The sequence below is a fragment of the Rhinatrema bivittatum genome, chromosome 5 (genome assembly GCF_901001135.1).
Source record: "Rhinatrema bivittatum chromosome 5, aRhiBiv1.1, whole genome shotgun sequence".
Lineage (NCBI taxonomy): Eukaryota > Metazoa > Chordata > Amphibia > Gymnophiona > Rhinatrematidae > Rhinatrema > Rhinatrema bivittatum.
Window position 1 is genome coordinate 284,141,040 of NC_042619.1, and position 21,368 is coordinate 284,162,407.

Here is a 21,368-nt window from a genome sequence, read left to right on the forward strand (position 1 = left end):
TCGATGGATCCATCAGGTTTGATGTCACTAAAGCCCTCGATGCGTACATCTGTGGTGCCTCCATCTTTATCGATGCCTGCTCCTATAGGAAACATTCCATGGATGCCAAGTTTTTCAATGTCATCAATGCTGCCCTTGTCGATTCCTATTTCACAGTTTTCCTTTCAGGCATCGACAATTCCATTGACATTACAGACAATGTCAATTTATACCACGGCGCCCACCATACCGCTGCCTAAAACTTCGAAGACATCGAAGTTTAAGTCATCTGTTAAACAAAAATCATCGATGACTCAACAACCTAAGCTTCCAACTTCAGAGGAAAGGGCATTACATGATATCTTAACCAAAAGATATCAAGATTTACTATCCTCCTTGCCATCTGGTCCAGAAGAACAGCAAGTTGAGGATCTTTCACAGAAATAATCCATCCCAGTACCCTCTGGCATTGTTTCTCCTCCCAAGGTTATGCCTCCTCACCAGATGCCTCAGTATGACACTTGGTCTGACACTGACACAGATCCCTCCTCAGAGGACTTCATGTCAGACCCATCTCCTCCTCCTGCTGCAAAACAATCACATCCAGAGGATTTTTCCCTTCCACTTTTTGTCCAAGAAATGGCTGATTCTATTCCTTTACAGATACATACAGAGCAAGAGGTAAGACAACAGACTCTGGAGGTGCTCCAATTCGTGGACCCTCCGAAGCATACTATGGCTATTCCAGTTCACGAGATCCTTCTCCAACTGCAACAACGGCTTTGGGAACACCCATGTTCCATTCCTGCAGTCAATAAAAGGATAGAATCAACTTATCTTGTACAACCCACCTCTGGGTATCAAAAAACTCAGCTACCCCATCACTCTGTGGTAGTAGAGTCGGCACAGAAAAAATCCAGAAGGACAAGAACCCATTCCTCCATTCCTCCTGGAAAGGACAATAGATTTCTGGACCAACTGGGTCGAAAAGTCTTCCAAGGGTCAATGCTGAATTCTAAGATATCAGCATATCATTTATACATGACCCAATACCAGAGGAACCTCTGGAAACACATGGAGGAGTTTGTGCCATCATTACCCACACAGCATCAGGAGGCTGCACAATCAATCATTAATAAAGGCTTAGATGCGGGGAAGCATGAAGTTAGAGCGGCCTATGATAGCTATGACACAGCTTCACAAGCTGCTGCATCTGGCATCGCTGCAAGACGCGGGCCTGGCTTAAGACCTCTGATTTACGCCCAGAAGTGCAGGACAAACTTGTTGATTTACCCTGCCTTGGTGATAATTTATTTGGATCAAAAGTGCAGGATGCAGTTTCCCAGTTACGAGATCACACGGAAACGTTACGTCAACTATCCTCATTACCCAATGACTTTGCTATGCATGCCACCAGACAACCTCCACGTAGAGAGGCCAGACGCCCTTTCTACAGGCAACGCAAATATTATCCCCCCGCATCTAGGCCAAGACAGCCTAGGTCTCAGCAGAGACCTCAGCAAAGACAACAAAGAGCAGCAAGGGCACCACCAGCTCCACAAACTGGCCCTGCTACCGGTTTTTGAAAATGTACCCAGAGAACAAGTCTTTCTCTCAATCCCTACTCAGCAATTCCAGTAGGAGGCAGAGTGTCCAAATTTTATGTTAATTGGACAACAATAACATCGGACCAGTGGGTTCTCTCCATAATACACCGAGGATACCAACTCAATTTCGTTTCAATCCCTGCAGATGTTCCACCAAAAAACTTTCACCTCAGCAAAGATCATATTCTTCAACTTCAAATAGAATTATCCACCCTTCTGAGAACCAGAGCCATAGAACGAGTACCCCGGACTCAGAAAGGCAGAGGTTTCTATTCCCGGTATTTCCTCATTCCAAAGAAAACCGGAGGCCTTCGTCCTATCTTAGATCTCCGAAATCTCAACAAATTTCTCAAGAAGGAACAGTTCAGAATGGTATCCCAAGGAACCATGCTTCCACTTCTTCAGGCAGGGGATTGGTTTTGTTCTCTGGATCTCCAAGATGCTTATGCTCACATTTCAATATTCCCTCCTCATCGCAAGTATCTGCGCTTCATGGTAGATCATCAACATTTCCAATACAGAGTTCTGCCATTCGGCTTGGCCTCTGCTCCAAGAGTGTTCACCAAATGTCTAGCAGTAATATCAGCACACTTGCACAAACAAGGTGTCCATGTTTTCCCATATCTCGACAACTGGCTCATCAGAAGTCAGTCTCAAGAAGGAGTTCTAACTTCTTTAAATCTCACCATTACACTCCTTCACAACATGCGATTTCTCATCAATTATCAAAAGTCCCATCTTATTCCCTCTCATTGCCTTCAATTCATAGGAGCAGAATTGAACACCATCCTCGCAAAAGCCTTTCTCCCCGACAATCGGGCAGAAACACTTTCTCTGTTGGCAAACTTGATTCACTCAAAGGAAACAGCCACAGCTCATCAACTTCTAACGTTATTGGGCCACATGGCCTCCACAGTGCAAGTTACTCCTATGGCAAGGCTTGCCATGCAGATAACTCAATGGACTTTAAGATCACAATGGAGGCCGGAGACCAGCTGCTAGGTCCCCTTCCGGGACCGGACCAACAACCCGCCCTTGCTGCTGCCAGTGGGAGGAGCCGGGAGCCGTGAGCCACAAAAACGCAGCGACAGCGGCGCATCACCGCCACCGGCGCGTCACCAAAGCCGTGCGCACCTAAGGGGTGCGCACGGCTTTGTCCGGCTTAGTCCGGATTACGTCGGATCAAGGGGAAACCTTACGTCTGTGTCTCCAACTGAGGTCATTGGATAACAGGTACTAAATAAAGCTTCTATCTCCTATAATATTCGAACTGTAAATGCCCGCTAAGAGAAAAGGGAAGGTGAGGGTGTTCCCCTCAGAACCCCTACCTCCCCTATTGCAATTAGAGATAGATCGCTATATGACCCAGTGTAAAAAAGAAAATGCTGAGGATTCCTTTGGAGGCCACTTGGTAGGAGAACAAGTGACCCCCCAGGAAGAGGCTTCTCTTAGTCCTGTCTACCGTCCATCTCCTTTCCAACGTGGTACGAGTGGAGGAACTGAATCTTTGCCCACGGAAGAAGTGGAGCAAAAGATTTTATCTGAGGGAGAAACCTCCGCTGCGATATCTGGGGTAAAAGGAAATGAGGAAGTTCCTCTAGAAATAGGGGATCCCTCTGTGTCCGAAGCAGGTCCACAACAACGACCTCCTCCAACTGATATCCCCGTGGAAATAAGCCTACCAACAACAAGGCCAGAGACAGTTACACTGGGTGCCATCTGGGACCTGGTGAGCGGTTTAAATGCTACAGTGAATAGGTTGGAAGGGAAACTTGATAATGTAGCTTCTAACTTGCAACAACAAGTGTCCACTATGCAAAATCAAGTTATTGGACTTTCTACTAGGGTTAATATAACTGAGAAAAATGTAGAAATGGTACAATCTGTGAATAATAAGCTGGTAACTGATTATCTTACCTGTACTAAACGTTTAGAATATTTAGAAAATAACGTAAGACATCTAAATGTCAGGATTATTAATTTTCCTAAAATTTTAGGTGAAACAGTTTTTATTTCGTTAAAGAGATTCCTGTCTGAGATACTTGGATTTGCAGAAAATGATATTCCTTCTATTAATACATGTTTCTTTGTTAAAAAGAGATCTACAGATCCAATAGTAACTATTCCAGAAAACCTAACTGGTTTTTTGGAGGATTCAACTTTACAAGTTCTAGACAGGAATACCCTAATTGTTTCATTTGTTACCACTGGAGATATCTCCAAATTAATGAGACATTATTTTCAAAAATTTCCAGTCTCTTTTATGGGACAGGATATAAAAATATTTCCTGATTTGGCACCAGCTACCCATAGTAAACGTAGAGAATTCCTTTAACTAAAACCCAGAGTTTTAGCACTGGGTTTTTCATTTCTATTGAAATATCCATGTAGATGTTTGATTAGAAGAGGTAATGAATCTTTTTGTTTCAATCTTGTGGAACAACTGACCCAATTCATTGTCGCTAGAGAACCAATCACCTCTTCCCCAGTGGTAACCTAGGAGACAGGCAATAACATATAAAACTGTGGAAAGTACCTATTTTGGTAAATATTATTGGTTTATTTCTCCTTTTATATTCCTTTACAATGACTCTCAGATGTAGTATTAAATACTCCTGATGAAAAATTACTAATTTTGATTACAATTCAACATATGATTGCTTTTAGCTAAGTTCTTTTTGTTTAATGTAAAATTGCTGAATTGTGAAGAAATGTATTAATATTTCAAATGTTGTAATTTGGAAATGAATGAAAGTTTGTTTTATAATTATATGAAAATTATAATAAATATATAAAAAAAAAAAAAAAAAAAAGATCACAATGGATCCAAGCCATTCAACCACTGCATGCTCCAGTTCAAGTCACACACCAGTTACGCTCATTCCTGCTTTGGTGGGTGAACAAGGACAATTTGCGCAAGGGTCTACCCTTTCAGCAACCAGTCCCACAGATAACAACTACAGATGCATCCACCTTAGGTTGGGGAGCTCACATAGACAATCTCCAAACCCAAGGTACTTGGACAAAACTCGAAACAACATTTCAAATCAACTTCCTAGAGCTTCGAGCTATACATTATGCGCTGCATGCCTTCAAGGACTGCCTTTCTCACAAGACTGTTCTCATCCAAATGGACAACACAGTAGCCATGTGGTACATCAACAAACAGGGAGGTACGGGCTCGTATCTCCTTTGTCCAGAAGCTGCACAGATTTGGGGCTGGGCCCTGAACCACTCAATGTTTCTTCGGGCCACTTATCTGGCAGGAATTCACAATGTACTAGCGGATCGACTCAGTCGTCAGTTCCAACCGCACGAATGGTCCCTGGATCCCTCAGTACTGACCAGGATATTTCAACGTTGGGGACAACCGACAATAGATCTCTTTGTGTCACATCTCAATCACAAAGTAGACAATTTCTGTTCTCTACACAATCAAAAGAACCAGCCAGCCAGGGACGCATTTGCTCACCCTTGGAACTCAGGCCTACTATACGCGTATCCTCCGATACCGCTCATAACAAAGACTCTAGTGAAGCTACAGCAGGACAAGGGGACCATGATACTCATAGCCCCCTATTGGTCTCGACAAGTATGGTTTCCCACACTTCTAGACAGGGATCCCATTCGTCTGGGAGTAGCTCCCACTCTCATAACTCAGGATCAGGGTCGGTTGCGCCATCCCAACTTTCAATCCCTATCCCTGACAGCATGGATGTTGAAAGCTTGATTCTACAACCACTCAATCTTTCAACCAATGTATCTCAAGTGCTTCTAGCTTCACGCAAACCTTCCACGCGAAAGAATTAATCTTCCAAATGGAGGAGTTTCACTTTGTGGTGCAGGCAAAAGTACATCGATCCTTTCACATGCCCCACCAATTCTCTTCTAGACTACTTATACCATCTTTCAGACTCTGGTCTCCAGACTTCATCTGTAAGAGTACATTTAAGTGCAAGCTCTGCTTACCATAATAAGATAGGAGATGCACCAGTCTCTACGCAACCTCTCATCACTAGGTTCATGAGAGGCTTAATTCACCTTAAACCACCAATTCGGCCACCAGTCACAGCATGGGACCTGAACCTGGTCTTAACAAGACTCATGCGTTCTCCTTTCAAACTCATAGACTCTTGTGATCTTAAATTCCTCACATGGAAGACTATCTTCCTCATAGCCATTACATCAGCTAGGAGGGTCAGTGAACTTCAAGCACTTGTCACATACGAACCTTACACAAAATGCCTACATGACAGGGTGGTTCTCCGTACACATCCAAAATTCCTCCCCAAGGTAGTTACGGAATTCCACTTGAACCAATCCATAGTTTTACCCACATTTTTTCCAAGACCGCATTCTCACCAAGGAGAAAGGGCCTTACATACCTTGGACTGTAAGCGTGCACTATCCTTTTATTTGAAACATACTGCAGTCCACAGAAAATCAAATCAACTTTTTGTTTCTTATGACCCAAACAAACCGGGTAAAGCAGTGGGTAAACAACTCTATCCAATTGGCTAGCAGATTGCATACAGTTTTGCTATGAAAAAGCAGGCCTTCCTCTCCAAGGGTGAGTAAAAGCACATGCAGTAAGGGCAATGTCAACTTCAGTTGCACACTATCGTTCAGTGCCAATACTTGATATATGTAAAGCAGCAACATGGAGTTCTCTTCACACCTTTGCAGCTCATTACTGTTTAGACAAGCAAGGAAGACAAGATTCAGTTTATGGACAATCTGTCTTAAAGAACTTGTTTCCAGTTTAAACCCAACTCCTACTACAACCAAACTGCTGTGATCTTCGGCTGACTCATTCAACAGAAACATTGCACTACACAATGGCTCAGCCTCTAGCTTGCTAATCACCCATCATCCAATTTCGGAGCGGCCTTGGAGGGAACGGGGGTAGGCTGCGCGGCTCGGCGCACGCCGGCTATACAGAATTGATAGCCTTGCGCGCGCCGATCCAGGATTTTAGTGGATATGCGCGGCTCCGCGCGTATCTACTAAAATCCAGCGTACTTTTGCTTGCGCCTGATGCGCCAGCAAAAGTAGGCCTATTCGCATAGTTTGAAAATCTACCCCTTAGTGTCTAGGTAGGTGAATAGTGATCATCAGACAGTAAGGTTTGATATAGTGGCAAAGACGAAGAGAAGTCACATGAAGATCAAAGTCATAGATTTATGAAATACAGACATTGTTAAAATGGGGAAATAACTTGAATTGCTAGAAGGCTGGGAGGCTGGGAGGAAATAGAACAATAGTGGGATGAATTAAATGGGGTTATAACAATAACATCACATCTTTATATAAGAAAAGTGAATAGAAATAAGAGGAAAGGAGACAGATATGGTTCTTTAAAGAAGTGGTTGAAAAAAATCAGGGCAAAAAGATCAGCATTCAAAGGAACACAAAATGAGATACATGGAAGAATATCTGGTGAAGCTGAAAGAGACAAGAAAATAAATCAGGATGGCAAAAACACAAGTGGAAGAAAGGATCGCCAAAGAGGTAAAACGAGTTGACAAATTTTTTCAAATATATCAGAAGCAGGAAGAAGGCCAAAGGTTGTATTATAAGATTGAAAAGCCATTGTGTGAAGAAAGATGAGGAATAACCAGAAACATTAAACAAATACTTCATTTCGGTGTTCACTAAAGAAGACCTTGGGGAAGGACTGTTGCTGGTTGAAAGAGCATAAATGAGAGTAGAGTACATACCAATCTGTTTAAGGAAGAAATGTTTTTGGTAGACCTAGTGAAACTTGAAGTGGTCAAAGCCATGGGACCAGATGAGATATGTTATAGCTGCCGGTCGCGGCGGTCTGCGACCAGGGCCGGCTCCTTACCCAAGGCAGGGAAACGCCTCAGATGTTGCCATGATCATGGCCGCCGGTCATGGCGGTCCGCGACCAGAGCCAGCTACTGGCAGGCCGCTTCAGTCCTCCTCCAGGGTTCGTGCTGGTGCAGGCAACCCTCCTCGACGCTCAAGTGCGGCTGCTGATGAGCCCGGCCGCATGGTTCCTGCTCAGCCGGGCTGAATCCTCCCCCTTCAGGCTGCTAAGAGCCGCATGCGTGGCTGAAGATTTAATTTAAAGGGGCCACGACAAGAAATTGTCGTGGCTCCTTCCTGTCTACTCCTACCTCGTCTTGGGTATTTAAGGCAAGGTCTGCTCCTCAGACCTTGCCTTGGTATTGAGGCACCTTGCTGGGTTTGTTCCTAAGCTCCGTGATCCTGGTTTTGTTTTGCTCTTCGTCCTGCTTCTGCTCCTCCTCCCCGTTGGATTGATTCTTGGCTTTTGACCTTTGACTGGCTTTTGTGCTTCTCTGGCTTGATCCTGGAATGGCTTCAGACTCTTCTCCTGGTATGCCCCTGGACTGGCTTCGGACCACTCTCCTGACTTGCTCCTGGACCAGCTTATGACCCTCCTCTTGAATTCGACCCTTGGACCGGCTCTTGACTATTCTTCGACTCCCGCTCCTAGACTACTGTGACCTGCTGGAGGTGCCAGCCTTCTGGATTCCACGACCTGCAGGAGGTGCCTGCATCCAGACCTACCTTCAGTCTTCAGGGAGTCTCCTAAGTCCCAGCGGCCGGGTCCCTACAGGCTCCTCCTGGGGGGATCACGAGCTTCCAGGGTGAAGTCTTCATTCAACATCTGCATCATCAGGCCTTGCCCTCCGACGGTAGAGACCTAAGAGGGTTGACTCCCTTTTGGGTAGACATTTTAACAATGTCTGTATTTCATAAATCTATGGCTTTGATCTTCATGTGACTTCTCTTCGTCTTTGCCACTATATCAAACCTTACTGTCTGATGATCACTATTCACCTACCTAGACACTAAGAACATAAGAACATAAGAAATTGCTATACTGGGTCAGACTGACTCTACCTCAGAACAGGGATCCACCTCCTGACTCATAACAGAATACCAAGGCCATGTACCCGGCAGAGGCTTCAGCTCAGCAGGCCATTCCTGGACTGGCCCAGAAAGTGATGGAGCAGTAATGAATATTAGAATCCATTGCATCTTCCTTGGAGAGGCTCAATGCCCATCTTGATTCTATAGCTGTGGCTCAGGCAGCTCCTCTACCCGTACCACTATCATCTGTGCTGCAGGGAAATACCTGCTCCACGATTTCATTACCGATCCCTTCACATTATTCTGGCGAACCTCGCTTGTGCCAAGGCTTCCTTGACCAGTGCAGCATGCACTTCCATCTGCAAGCCTCCCTCTTTTCGAATGATCTTACTAAGACCACATACATCCTGTCTTTGTTAGAGGGTAAGGCCCTGGCCTGGGTCTCTCCCTTCTGGCGATGTTCAGACCCAGTCCTGCAAGACCTTCCTAAATCCTTGGAACTATTTCAAACTGTATTTGACGAACCAGGGAAACAAGTAGTCGCTGGTTCCAAGCTTTTACAACTTCGACAAGGAGGTCGGCCACTGGCTGATTACACAATTGAATTTAGAACTCTTGCATCTGAACTCCATTGGGAGGAGAACTGTCTATGGTCCATATTCTTGGAGGGTCTGTCGTCCAGAATTAAGGATGAAATGGCAGTGCGGGAGTTACCTCACTCTTTGGATGCTATTATTGATTTAGTAACCAGGATCGACCGTCGTCTATAGGAAAGAGCTCGTGTGGGGTCAAGCTCAAGAAGGCACATGGCGGTAACCACTCCATCCCGCTCTTTTGCTCCTGTCTCTAGATCTGCATCTACCACGGAAGGGACTGTCGAAGAACCAATGCAATTGGGTCGTGGTCCTCTCTTGCCTGAAGAATGGCAAAGACGCCATAAGGCAGGCCTCTGCCTATATTGTGGAGGATCAGGCCATCTCTTGTAAATCGTTGTGATGGCTTCACCGAATGACGGTATATAAAACTCAACAAATAAATAAATAAATAAATCTCATTGCTCAATGTCCAACACAATCGGGAAACTCCCAAGTCTAGGCTCCATTGGGGGAGTAACCCTAGGCATCACATCTCCGGCTCCCCCATTAACTCTGCAAGTCACCCTGTGTCATGGAGACTACCAGTTCTCCACTCTGGCTTTAGTAGACTCAGGAGCTGGAGGAAATTTCATTTTACAAGGTATTGTAGAACTACTGCACATTCCTACTCATTTATGTCTGAAACCATTAATTGTATCTTCCATTCACAGGGATCCTCTGCCAGGGAGAATAACTCATCTCACGGTTCCGATGGAGTGCCACATTGCACCGAATCACACTGAAATGATTTCTTTTTATGTCATCCGAAAATCTATTCACCCCATAGTTCTTGGTATTCCGTAGTTGCAACATCATAATCCACAGTTTGACTGGACATCTTTAACACTTATCCACTGGGGTCAAGCATGCCATAAGACCTGCATTAAAAGTACTAACGCCACATGTAGTTTCATCTGCACCTCCCGTATTCAGGGATTACCGTCACAATACAATCAGTTTGCGGACGTTTTTTCCAAAAAGACTGCTGACACTTTGCCTCTACACTGAGAATTTGATTGCAGTATAAATCTGATTCCTGGAGCTACCTCGCCTCACGGTAGGGTCTATCCATTATCCACCTTGGAGACCCGTGCTATGACTGAATATATCCAAGAACATTTACAGAAGGGATTTATTAGGCACTCTAAATCCCCAACCAGGGCTGTCTTCTTCTTTGTTGGAAAAAAAGACGGGACTCTGCGTCCATGTATTGATTTCTGTGGGCTAAACGCCATTACTATTAAAGATCGGTATCCATTGCCGCTCATAGATGAACTCTTTGACTGTTTACAGGGGGCCAAGGTGTTCTCTAAATTGGATCTTCGAGGAGCATATAATCTCATCAGAATACGGGAGAGTGATGAGTGGAAGACGGCTTTTAACACCAGAGATGGACATTATGAATATCTTGTCATGCCTTTTGGATTAACTAATGCTCCGGCAGTATTTCAGCATTCATCAATGAGATATTTCGAGACCTGCTTTATGTCTGCGTTGTCGTCTATTTAGATGACATTTTGATTTTCTCTTCTGATCTACAGTCTCATCGACAACACGTTACTTTGGTTCTTCAATGTCTAAGAGAAAATCATCTCTATGCTAAGATCGAAAAATGCATTTTCGAACAAGAGTCACTACCATTTCTGGGGTATATCATCTCCAAGCAAGGCTTCCAGATGGATCCCTCCAAACTGAAATGTATTCAAGAATGGCCACAACCTAACGGGTTATGGGCACTTCAGCATTTCCTTGGTTTCGCTATTATCGTAGTTTTATTCAGAATTTCTCCATGTTGGCTACACCTCTCATGGCTCTTACTCACAAAGGGGCAAACATTGAGTCCTGGCCTGTAGAGGCTGAAGAAGCGTTCCTTGCACTCAAGAACTCTTTTCTCAAAAAACCTTGTCTTCGGCATCCTGACCCCAGACGTCCTTTTGTGGTAGAGGTGGATGCATCAGCTGAAGGGGTAGGAGCTGTCTTAAGCCAGAATGATTCTACTGGAGTCTCTCAACCTTGCTTCTATTTTTCTAAGAAATTTTCGTCTGCTGAATGTAATTATTCCATCGGCGATAGAGAACTCCTTGCCATTAAACTAGCATTTGAAGAGTGGCGGCAGTGGCTGGAGGGAGCTCAACATCATATCACAGTTTACACTGACCATAAGAACCTGGTGTACCTCCAACAAGCACAATGTTTGAACCCACGTCAAACGTGGTGGGCGCTCTTTTTTCACACGTTTCAACTTTGAACTATGATATCGACCTGCGAACAAGAATATTAAGGCAGATGCCATATCCCAATCATTCTCTGCAGAAGACATCGATGAGCCTATTCAACATATTATAGACCCGGCTTGCATCATTCTCTCGGCAACATTTACCATCCCACCTGGTAAAACGGTGGTGCCTAAGAGACTGCCTAATAAAGTACCAGCCTGGGGGCATGATTCACAGTTAGCCGGACACCCAAGATGAGCTCGGACGCAAACACTCCTTCAACAATATTATTGGTGGCCTGAGATGCGCAAGGATATTCGAGCATATGTGGATTCTTGTCCGACCTGTGCGCAACACAAAATTCCTACTGGGAAGACTTGGGGACTTTTACAGCCATTACCTATCCCCAGGAAGCCTTGGACACATATTTCCACAGACTTTATTGTGGATCTTCTGCCATCTGAAGGCAACACAGTAATTTGGGTAGTAGTGGATCGATTTTCAAAAATGGCCTACTTTATCCCACTACCCTCCCTCCCATCTGCTCCTCGCTTGGCTTAACTATTCATGCTCCATATCTTCTGCCTCCATGGTCTTCCACAACACATTGCATCCGATCGTGGACCTCAGTTCATGGCCCGTTATTGGCTCAATCTCTGTAAGAAGTTTCATATTTCTCTGGACTATACCATTGCGTTTCATCCACAAGCAAACAGTCAGGCAGAACGTGCAAGTCATACTTTAAAGCAATTTCTTCGGATGTATGTCAACTCCCATCAGGATGATTGCGCAACACTTCTCTTGTGGGCAGAGTTGTCTCACAATTCCCATGCCTGTACCTCAACGGGGGCCTCCCCATTCCAGATTGTGTTTGGACGACAACCCAGGCCGCCATTGCCTTTGCCCTTGCCGGTGCCATCCCTGGCAGTCCAACTTACTGCAGTACAATTGCAGCGGCTCTGGATTCATACCCAACACATGCTCCGTAAAGCGGCTCACCCGCCAAGATATTTGCCAACAAACATCGGCAACCAACCCCACGGTTCCGTCCAGGAGAAAAAGTATGGCTTAGCACCAGGCACATCTGCTTGAGGGTTCCTTCCAAGCGATTGGCCCCACGTTATATTGGGCCCTTTCTGGCGCTGTGACAGCTTGGTCCTGTGACTTACCAGCTTCGTTTGCTGGCCACATTGAGAATTCATAACTCCTTCCACACATCACTCGTGAAGCCTTTGATCCTCACTTGGCCTACTCGAAAAATTCCCGAAGTTCCCCAACCCAGGGCAGAGAGGGAGACTATATATCAAGTGCGTGAGGTACTAGATGTCTGGAAACGAGGCACCACATGGGAATACCTCCTAGCATGGGAAGGATTCAGACCTGAGGAGAATTCTTGGGAGTCTGCTAAGAACATCCTGGACAACACTCTTCTCAAGGACTTTCACTCCACACACCCAGAGAAGCCTAAGCCTTCTAGGGGGAAGCCTAAAGGAGGGGGTACTGTTATGGCCACCAGGTCGCGGCGGTCTGCGACTGGGGCTGGCTCCTTACCCGAGGCAGGGAAATGCCTCAGACGCTGCCATGATCATGGCCGCTGGCCGCGGCGGTCCATGACCGGGGCCAGGTACTGGCAGGCCGCTTCAGTCCTCATCCAGGGCACCTGCTGGTGCAGGTAGCCCTCCTCGATGCACCCTGCGTGGCCGCTGCTGCTGCTGAGCCCAGCCACATGGTTCCTGCTCGGCCGGGCTGAATCCCACCCCCCTTCAGGCTGCTAAGAGCTGCATGCGCGGCTGAAGATTTAATTTAAAGGGGCTACGACAGGAAATTGTCGTGGCTCCTTCCTGTCTACTCCTACCTCATCTTGGGTATTTAAGGCAAGGTCTGCTCCTCAGACCTTGCCTTGGTATTGAGGCAACTTGCTGGGTTTGTTCCTGAGCTCCGTGATCCTGGTTTTGTTTTGCTCTTCATCCTGCTTCTGCTCTTCCTACCCATTGGATTCATTCTTGGCTTTTGACCTTCAGACTGGCTTTTGTGCTTCTCTGGCTTGATCCTGGAATGGCTTCAGACCCTTCTCCTGGTTTGTCCCTGGACTGGCTTCGGACACTCTCCTGACTTGCTCCTGGACCGGCTTACGACCCTCCTCTTGAATTCAACCCTTGAATTGGCTCTTGACTATTCTTTGACTCCCTCTCCTGGACTACTATGACCTGCTGGAGGTGCCAGCCATCTGGAATCCATGACCTGCAGGAGGCGCCTGCATCCAGATCTATCTTCAGTCTTCAGGGCGTCTCCTAAGTCCCAGCAGCCGGGTCCCTATGGGCTCCTCCTGGGGGGATCACAAGCTTCCAGAGTGAAGTCTTCATTCAACATCTGCATCATCAGGCCTTGCCCTCCAATGGTAGAGACCTAAGATAGTTGATTCCCTTTTGGGTAGTGCTGACTCTATCTCGGAACAGGGGTCCACCTCCTGACTCATAACAAGATATATCCAAGAGTACTGAACAAGCTCAGATAGGTGCTAGTAGGTTTGCTGAAAAACCTATTCAATATATCTTTGGAAACAGAAACGATCCTATAAGAAGGGTGGTTGTTGTTCCACTTCACAAAAATGGTAGCAGGGAGTAACCTGGAAACCACCGGCCAGTTTCCTTACCTCTGTGGGGGAAAAACTAATAGAGATGCTTCTTAAGGAAAGGATAGTGAATTATCTGCAGTGCAGTGGGTTGCAGGATCCAAGACAAAATGGTTATACCAGAGGAAGATCATGTTAGACAAAATCTGATTTACTTTTTTTCATTGAGTGTCTTGAGATGTGGGATCTTGCCAGGTACTTGTGATCTGGACTGACTACTGTTGGAAATAGGATACTTGGCTTTATGACCCTCAGTCTGACCTAGTATAGTAATTATTATGTAGAATAAGGAAGAGCACTTTATCTGGATTTCAGCAAAGCTTTTGATATGGTCCACGTAGGAGGCGCATGAACAAATTGATAAAAACTGGAAATGGGTTCCAAAGTGGTGGATCAGGTGATAGAAATCAGTTGTAAATGGAGCTTAATCTGAGAATGAAAGAGTGATGTGGATTTTTCTCATTGAAATGTTCTGGTACTGGTTCCGTTTAGTATCTTTGTTCGTGATATTGAAAAGGATTAGAAGGAAAAGTTTGTCCTTTTTCAAATGACACTAAGATCTGTAATAGAGTGGGCATACTTGAAAGAGTAGAGAGAATGAAAAGTGATCTAAGAAAACTCGAGGAGTGGTTGGAGATTTGGCAGTTGGGATTCAATGCTAAGACGTTTTGGAGTCATGCATTTGGGGTGCAGAAATTCAAAGAAACTGTCATGATTAGAGGTGAAAATCTGATGTGCATGGACTGAAAGGGAGACCACGGGGTGATAATATCTGACAATCTGAAGGCAATGAAGCAATGTGACAAGGCAGTGGCTAAGGCCTGAGGGATTCTGGGCTGCATAGAGAGAGGCATAACCAGCAGGTAGAAGGATGTGATAATGCCTATGTACAGGATGTTGATGAGACCTTATTTGGAAACTGTATTTCAAAAAGGATAGAGACAGGATGAAAGAGGTCCAGAGAAAAGGAACCAAAATGGTGTAGGACCTGCACCAAAAGCATTAGGAGATGAGACTGAATATGTATAGTCTGTATTACAGAAGAGACAGGAGTGATGATACAAACTTTTTTTTTTTTAATTTGTATTTTATTAGGGTAAATTGCACATAACATCTTACAGTAACAATGGGTTAGAACAGAACATTAAAGATACAGCCACTCAACCTTCCATCATGTGGTTATATAAATTGCCATTAATAAAACCAATACACACATATGTCAAAAACTCTGGTTATACAGACAAAAAGCAGAATAAACCAAAGCCATGGAGTGCCTTTCTATCAAGGAAACCGTACAACATGAATCTATAGGATATGAAACTTGTAAAAAATCAGATAACCTTATAATAAGCTTATGATAATAAAGGCTACTGTTAAAATTATTAATATTTAATATTGTACATAAGTCAAACCTTTTTTGATGGAATGAAATCTGTAAAATAAGAGATCATGAAGCTTCAAAGGGGTTGAGCCAGGACCAATGTTAGGAAATATTTCTTCATGGATAGGGTGGTGGATACATGAAATGCCCTCCCAAAAGATGTAGTGAGAAAATATATGGTAATGGAATTGAAAAGGGAATGGAATAAATACAGAGGATTTCTCTTGGCTAAATGATGGAAGCAGAGAAAAGGGTAACCCGTGTTGACTGGGATAATCTTCACAGAGTAACAATTACCCTAAGAATAAAATAAAAGAAAAAATCCTTACTAGGGAGACTAGATGGATCATTTGGGCCAGACCTTGCCAGTGTGGCAATGCATTTCTTGTCCTTCCCACCAATCAGTGTGCCTAGTGAACAGGTTTGTTCAACAACAGGGGAAATTGCAGGTCCACATTATTCATGGTTAATACCAGAGATGTTAGAAAGGTTGGCCTTTTTTAATATTTATCTCTTTTGGGTTACTTGGAATTTTTATATGTTTGGCAGGAGGACTGAGTGTACAGATACAGAGAACCAGTGCCCTTAGTATTGTCCCTCGGCAACTTGCTGTATTGTTGCTAGGCACCACTCTAGCTGCTGCTGCTGTGCTGGCCTTCCACTACTCTTGCCCTGCTTCTCTCCTGATTATGTACCCTGCTGTTTCTCTGTAGCCCTCTTAGGTCCTAGTATGATTCTCCCACCCTGCTTCTCTATTGGTTATACTGGGGTGTTTTGTTCCCAAAAAATAAAAAATGTAGTTAAAAAAAATTACAAGTTTCTCCTCCCACATCACCTTTTTCCTGGTTTTGCACCTTGCAGTTTTTTTATACTACAATAGGATCCTGGCCTACTTTTGCCTCTCTTCCTCTCTTCAAAACATGTTATAAAATAGCCTGACCACATGCACATGTGCGCCAATTTTTAAGTGGACGCACGCATGTGCTCACAACTGCCACTTCTTTAGTGTAAATGGAGGATTTTTAAAAGGGGAGTGTGCTGACACCATTCCCAGTTTTACCAGTTTGTCCCCAGTTCACCCATTAAGAGATAGATCATCCAAATCGACCTAGTTTAATGGCCTTCACTCCCTCCAGTTATCTTCGACCCTTAAAACCCAGCAGATATGCCCATTTTTTTCTTCATTTTTTAAGTTACACATCATCTATAGCAGAAGTAAAATTACATGGCAGGGGACACCAGAACGCATAAGTATTCATGTCCACATCTCGGCTTTAAGCCCTGAAATGCCACTGCCCTGCCCAGACCATGCCCATGCCCTGCCCTTTTTTAAAACATCTGAGATGTGCACAGTCTGAGATTCACATGTATCTCGGTAGCTTTTAAAATATGCTCAGTGTGCAAGCCCAACATATTTGCACATCCCCTAATTAATGCATGCATAGGCCTTTTAAAATTCACCTTTAATTTTTTTACAGTTTTCAGACATGTCGTGTAATTAATGTCATTGAGATCACCTATATGTGTGACTTCTTAGCCTGCTGTTCTCAGAGAATAAAAGTTACAGTTATTTAACCTTGCCTTCTTAATAAATCAGTTTAATATTTTTTAGAATAAATCCACTTTCCAAATTTCAAACAAGAAATTCTATAGTCATGGCAACAGCAAAACATGAGTTCACAATGCAATGTGAGCAAAATATTGTATGATATTAGGGATGTGAATCGTGTGCCCGATCGTTTTAACGATTGGGTTCGGCTGGGGGGGGGGGGGGGGGAATCTGATCGTTACGAGATGTGAATTGGAATCGGTTCCGATTCCAATTCACATCACTAATTTTTTTTAGTGAGGCCCGCGCCGATAAAAAAAAACCCACCCCGACCCTTTAAAATTACCCCCTTAGCCTCCCCCACTCTCCCGACCCCCACAAAAAAACCTTTTTACACATACCTGGTGGTCCAGGGGGGCCGCGGGGAGCGATCTCCCGTTCCCATGCTATCAGCTGCGCTGAAAAAAATGGCGCCGATGGCCCTTTGCCCTTACCATGTGACAGGGCAAAGGTAGCGCCGGCGCCATTTTGAATATTGGCAATACGGCCCACGTGCAGGAGATCGCTCCCGGACCCCCACTGGACCCCCAGGGACTTTTGGCCAGCTTTGGGGGGCCCTCCTGACCCCCACAAGACTTGCCAAATGTCCAGCAGGGGTCCGGGAGCGACCTCCTGCACTCCGGCCATATTGCCAGTATTCAAAATGGCACCGGTGCTACCTTTGCCCTGTCACATGGTAAGGGAATAGGGCCATCGGCGCCATTTTTTTTAGCCCAGCTGATAGCATGGGAACGGGAGATCGCTCCCCGCGTCCCCCCTGGACCACCAGGTATGTGTAAAAAGTTTTTTGGGGGGGGTCGGGAGAGTGGGGGAGGCTAAGGGGGTAATTTTAAAGGGTCGGGTGGGTTTTTTTTTTATCGGGCCATCGGCGCCATTTATATTAGTAGCAGTCAAAATGGTGCCGATGGCCCGAGAGCGGGAGATCGCGCCGGGATCCCCCCACTGGACCACCAGGTAATTTAAAACATTTTGGGGGGGTTCGGGAGGGTGGGGGTTTTGTTTTAAGGGGTTGGGGTGGGTTTAGGGGTTGTTTTGGTGTGCCGATTTTCCCGCCCTCCCCCCCTCTCCCGATTTACGATTTTTCACAATAAATCGGGGGAATTTCTATTGTATCGCGACTCTAACGATTTTTGACGATTTAAAAAAATATCTGACGATTTTTTTAAATCGTCAAAAAACGATTCACATCCCTATGATATTGTTTTAACTTGAATTTAAAAACAGTATCATAGGAAACAATTTTTAGCTATTTTGAATCTTCTTTTGCCATTGTAATCCTGTCAAAATGACAAAATATGGTACATTTCATAAACCTATACCACTATTGTATGTAGTGGATAATAGCTCAGGGAATAATTACACCTATGTGGTTTATTTTCATAACTAAGTGTACTCTTTTGGCATGAAATAAGAAGATTATTGTATTATCAAAATATTTAAACTATAAAATGATAATGAGTAAATAGTGAGGCATCCCAGTTGACAAAATGTACTTATATTATTCAAATGTCATATATCTGTCTACCTATCCTTTACATGTCTGTTTTGTATTTATACACTTTTAAAAGATTTGTATAGATAGAAAATGCGTCCCTGAATCAAACATCAGCTATGATTGTGACATAGCAAAAAAATGCAGTGGAAGAGGGGTAAGTATAAATTCAGTCTTTTAAAATCTACAGCACAATATTTTTGTTCATTTTTTCTATTTGACTGAAATGTCAACCACTTTTGAGAATAATGGCTAATTTTACTTTCCTGGTCTAGCTTTTAGGGACCAATTTCCAAATATTCATGTAATTTTACCATGTGTACTTCCAATTAATTTTGAAAGAGAAATTATTGGGATAGTTTCTGTAGGATAAAGCCACCATATATTACATGTTCTGAAAGCATCTGGGTAATTTGCATTTGCCATTTTGGCAGGAAGTGGATGGAGGGTAAAGCAGCATGACTACTTTTGAAAAAGCAAGTACTAAAGCTGTTTTCCTTCCCTCACCTGAACACTCCCCTATTCCTAGAATCCTCTTTTTAACCTAGCTAAGGGATAATTTACTAAGGTTTTTCTTCCATTCTGTGTCTATGGGAAATATGCTTAGTAAATGAGGTCCAAAGTTTGCTGGCACTTTTTACACATTGACTTTGCACTAATTTTTAAAGTGAAAATTACTTAAGAAAAAGTATCTGTATGCATTTCAACCTGCTAATTTATATGGGTACTTTTTCTTCCAAAAAATACATGCATAGGGCCAGATTTTTAAACCTATGCGTGGTGTAGATTTGTGCACGCAACCCGGCGCACACAAATCTACGCCAGATTTTATAACATGCGCGCGTAGCCGCATGCATGTTATAAGATCCAGGGTCGGCGCACGCAAGGGGGTGCACACTTGTGCACCTTGTGTGCGCTGAGCCCTTGGGAGCACCGATGCCTTTCCCTGTTTCCTTCGAAGCTGCTCTGAAATCGGAGCAGCCTCGGAGGAAACTTTCCTTCCGCCCCCCCTTCCCACCCCTTCCCCTACCTAACCCGCCCCCCAGCCCTATCATACACATGTCCTGGGGCTTGTGCGCATCACCAAGCCTATGCAAAATAGGCTCGGCGCACGCAGGTGCGGGTTTTCAGGGTTACGTACATAATATATGCGCGTAACCCTTTGAAAATCCGCCCCATACTGTGTTGGGCATTATATTCCATGGTGAAGGTGGGTTGTAAGGAAAACCTGGGAAGGAGATCTAGTATGTAAAAGACATCAGAATAGGAGGCAGACTCCAATTCCCAGAAGACGGCAATTTTCTAAAAAACTATTTTCATGCATAAAGCAGTCTACCCACACAAATAACTTTAAAATTGCCCTCACATTGTGCAAGTCCAAACATGGAAGCTTTGCCCGGGTAACTGGAATTACCAATTGCCCTCCCCTGTCCATGTTTCCTGAATCATATAAGCCAAAATGTTATTAGAAATGTGTTCAAGTCAGATGCAAACTATCCATTTCCAAATCTTTTGAAGTAGATTTAACATTTTATTGTGATGATGACTGATTTGCATATGCAGTCTTTGATAACCTATTAAAGATAAATGCATTTCTTATCCTATATTATATACCTGAATTGTAAATTTAGCGCTATAAATGATCCAGTGAATTAAGCAAAATATTATTACTATTTAATAATATTTTTAGTGGTAAAATAATTTATTTTCAAATGATTATGGATGAGTTTTTAAGGTATTACGTCAAGAACTTAGATCACAAAGACTAGTAAAAATGTAGCAAGTTCATGTCTTGGCATGTCTTTTGCTTCTGATTACTGTATGCTTTCAGATAAATTTGCAGTAAGGCACCTAACTGCAAAGTTAACCACATACTTGTAAGCTGAAAGAACAAGACCATTTTCAAATGTAAAGTACTTGCATACAGTGAGTTTGAAATGTGTTTTCCTCTGCACTCAGGCAGGCCAATCCCCACAAGTGTTTTATGCACTGCTACCAGCAGATGGAGATGGAGTAAAAGCTGATGTCATGGACTTATAGCCCTGCCCCGATATCAGCCTGCATGTATTCTCTGTCTCCAGCAGATGGTGTACATGCTTCCCTATTGGGAATAGCTTGTAGTAAAAAAAAAAAAGAAAGAAAGAAGTGGAGAATTTCAGAAGAAAATGAGAATGTGGATAACACCGCTTGCCTCCTGAGGTGATACTGGTGGGTCCCTTTCACTGTTGAGTGCCTTGAGTCCCGTAGCCTTTTTCAGGTAAGACATTAAAAAAAAAAAGCAGTTGAATGCCTAGAGAGGCTCAGCAGTGAAGCCTTTAACCTTCTCCCCTCAGATAAAAAATAAATAAATAAGTCAAAGAAAGTCTAGACAAGCATTTCTTTTCCCTATCTCGTTTTTACCAGATCTTCTTCCCTCGGTGTTCGGTGAATTCCTGCTCACATCTCTGGGGAGTTTAATAATGTCTGGAAGTGGCACAGACTCATCAGGTTGAGCAACCTTGGGATAGGTCCCATTCCCAGACTTGGTATCTCTAGCCATGTGGTAGGCTGTGATGGCACTTTTCAAAAGCTTTTGTGTGCGCCTTCTTGCCATGTGGTGGTGTATTGACATTGATGTGCACGTATGCACCTACTTGTGTGCATAAGGCGGTGGCCTATGTTTGTGCACATACTTCTGTGGCCTGCGGTTGCTTATTAAGCTTATTATGTAGCTGAGCGCATATTTGGGCACATATCTTAATTTCGGTACACTTCAAGCCGGTACAATGGTGCTAGTATCAAAGAAGTCAAAGCACTTAGCGATTTGTGCTGCTATCCATATAAGGGTGCTACAGCGAGACTTTCTGTGAAATTGAGTTAGTGCTACATGAATGCTCGAGGTGATTTGCCTCCTACTGATTTCACTGACAATGGTCCATCCCCTTGGTCAGAGGGGATTGGGGCTGTAGATGAC

The 21,368-nt window shown here is 44.1% G+C and overlaps 1 protein-coding gene across 1 annotated transcript in view; it reads left to right on the forward strand.

Annotated features, from left to right (window-relative positions):
- The window catches only part of LOC115092773 (disintegrin and metalloproteinase domain-containing protein 9-like), an 868,617-nt gene that overhangs the window by 394,084 nt on the left and 453,165 nt on the right, over positions 1-21,368 (forward strand). The window contains exon 7 of the mRNA XM_029604075.1: positions 18,492-18,572. Within this exon, the coding sequence (XP_029459935.1) occupies positions 18,492-18,572 (81 nt within the window). The remainder of the gene's footprint in view (positions 1-18,491; positions 18,573-21,368) is intronic.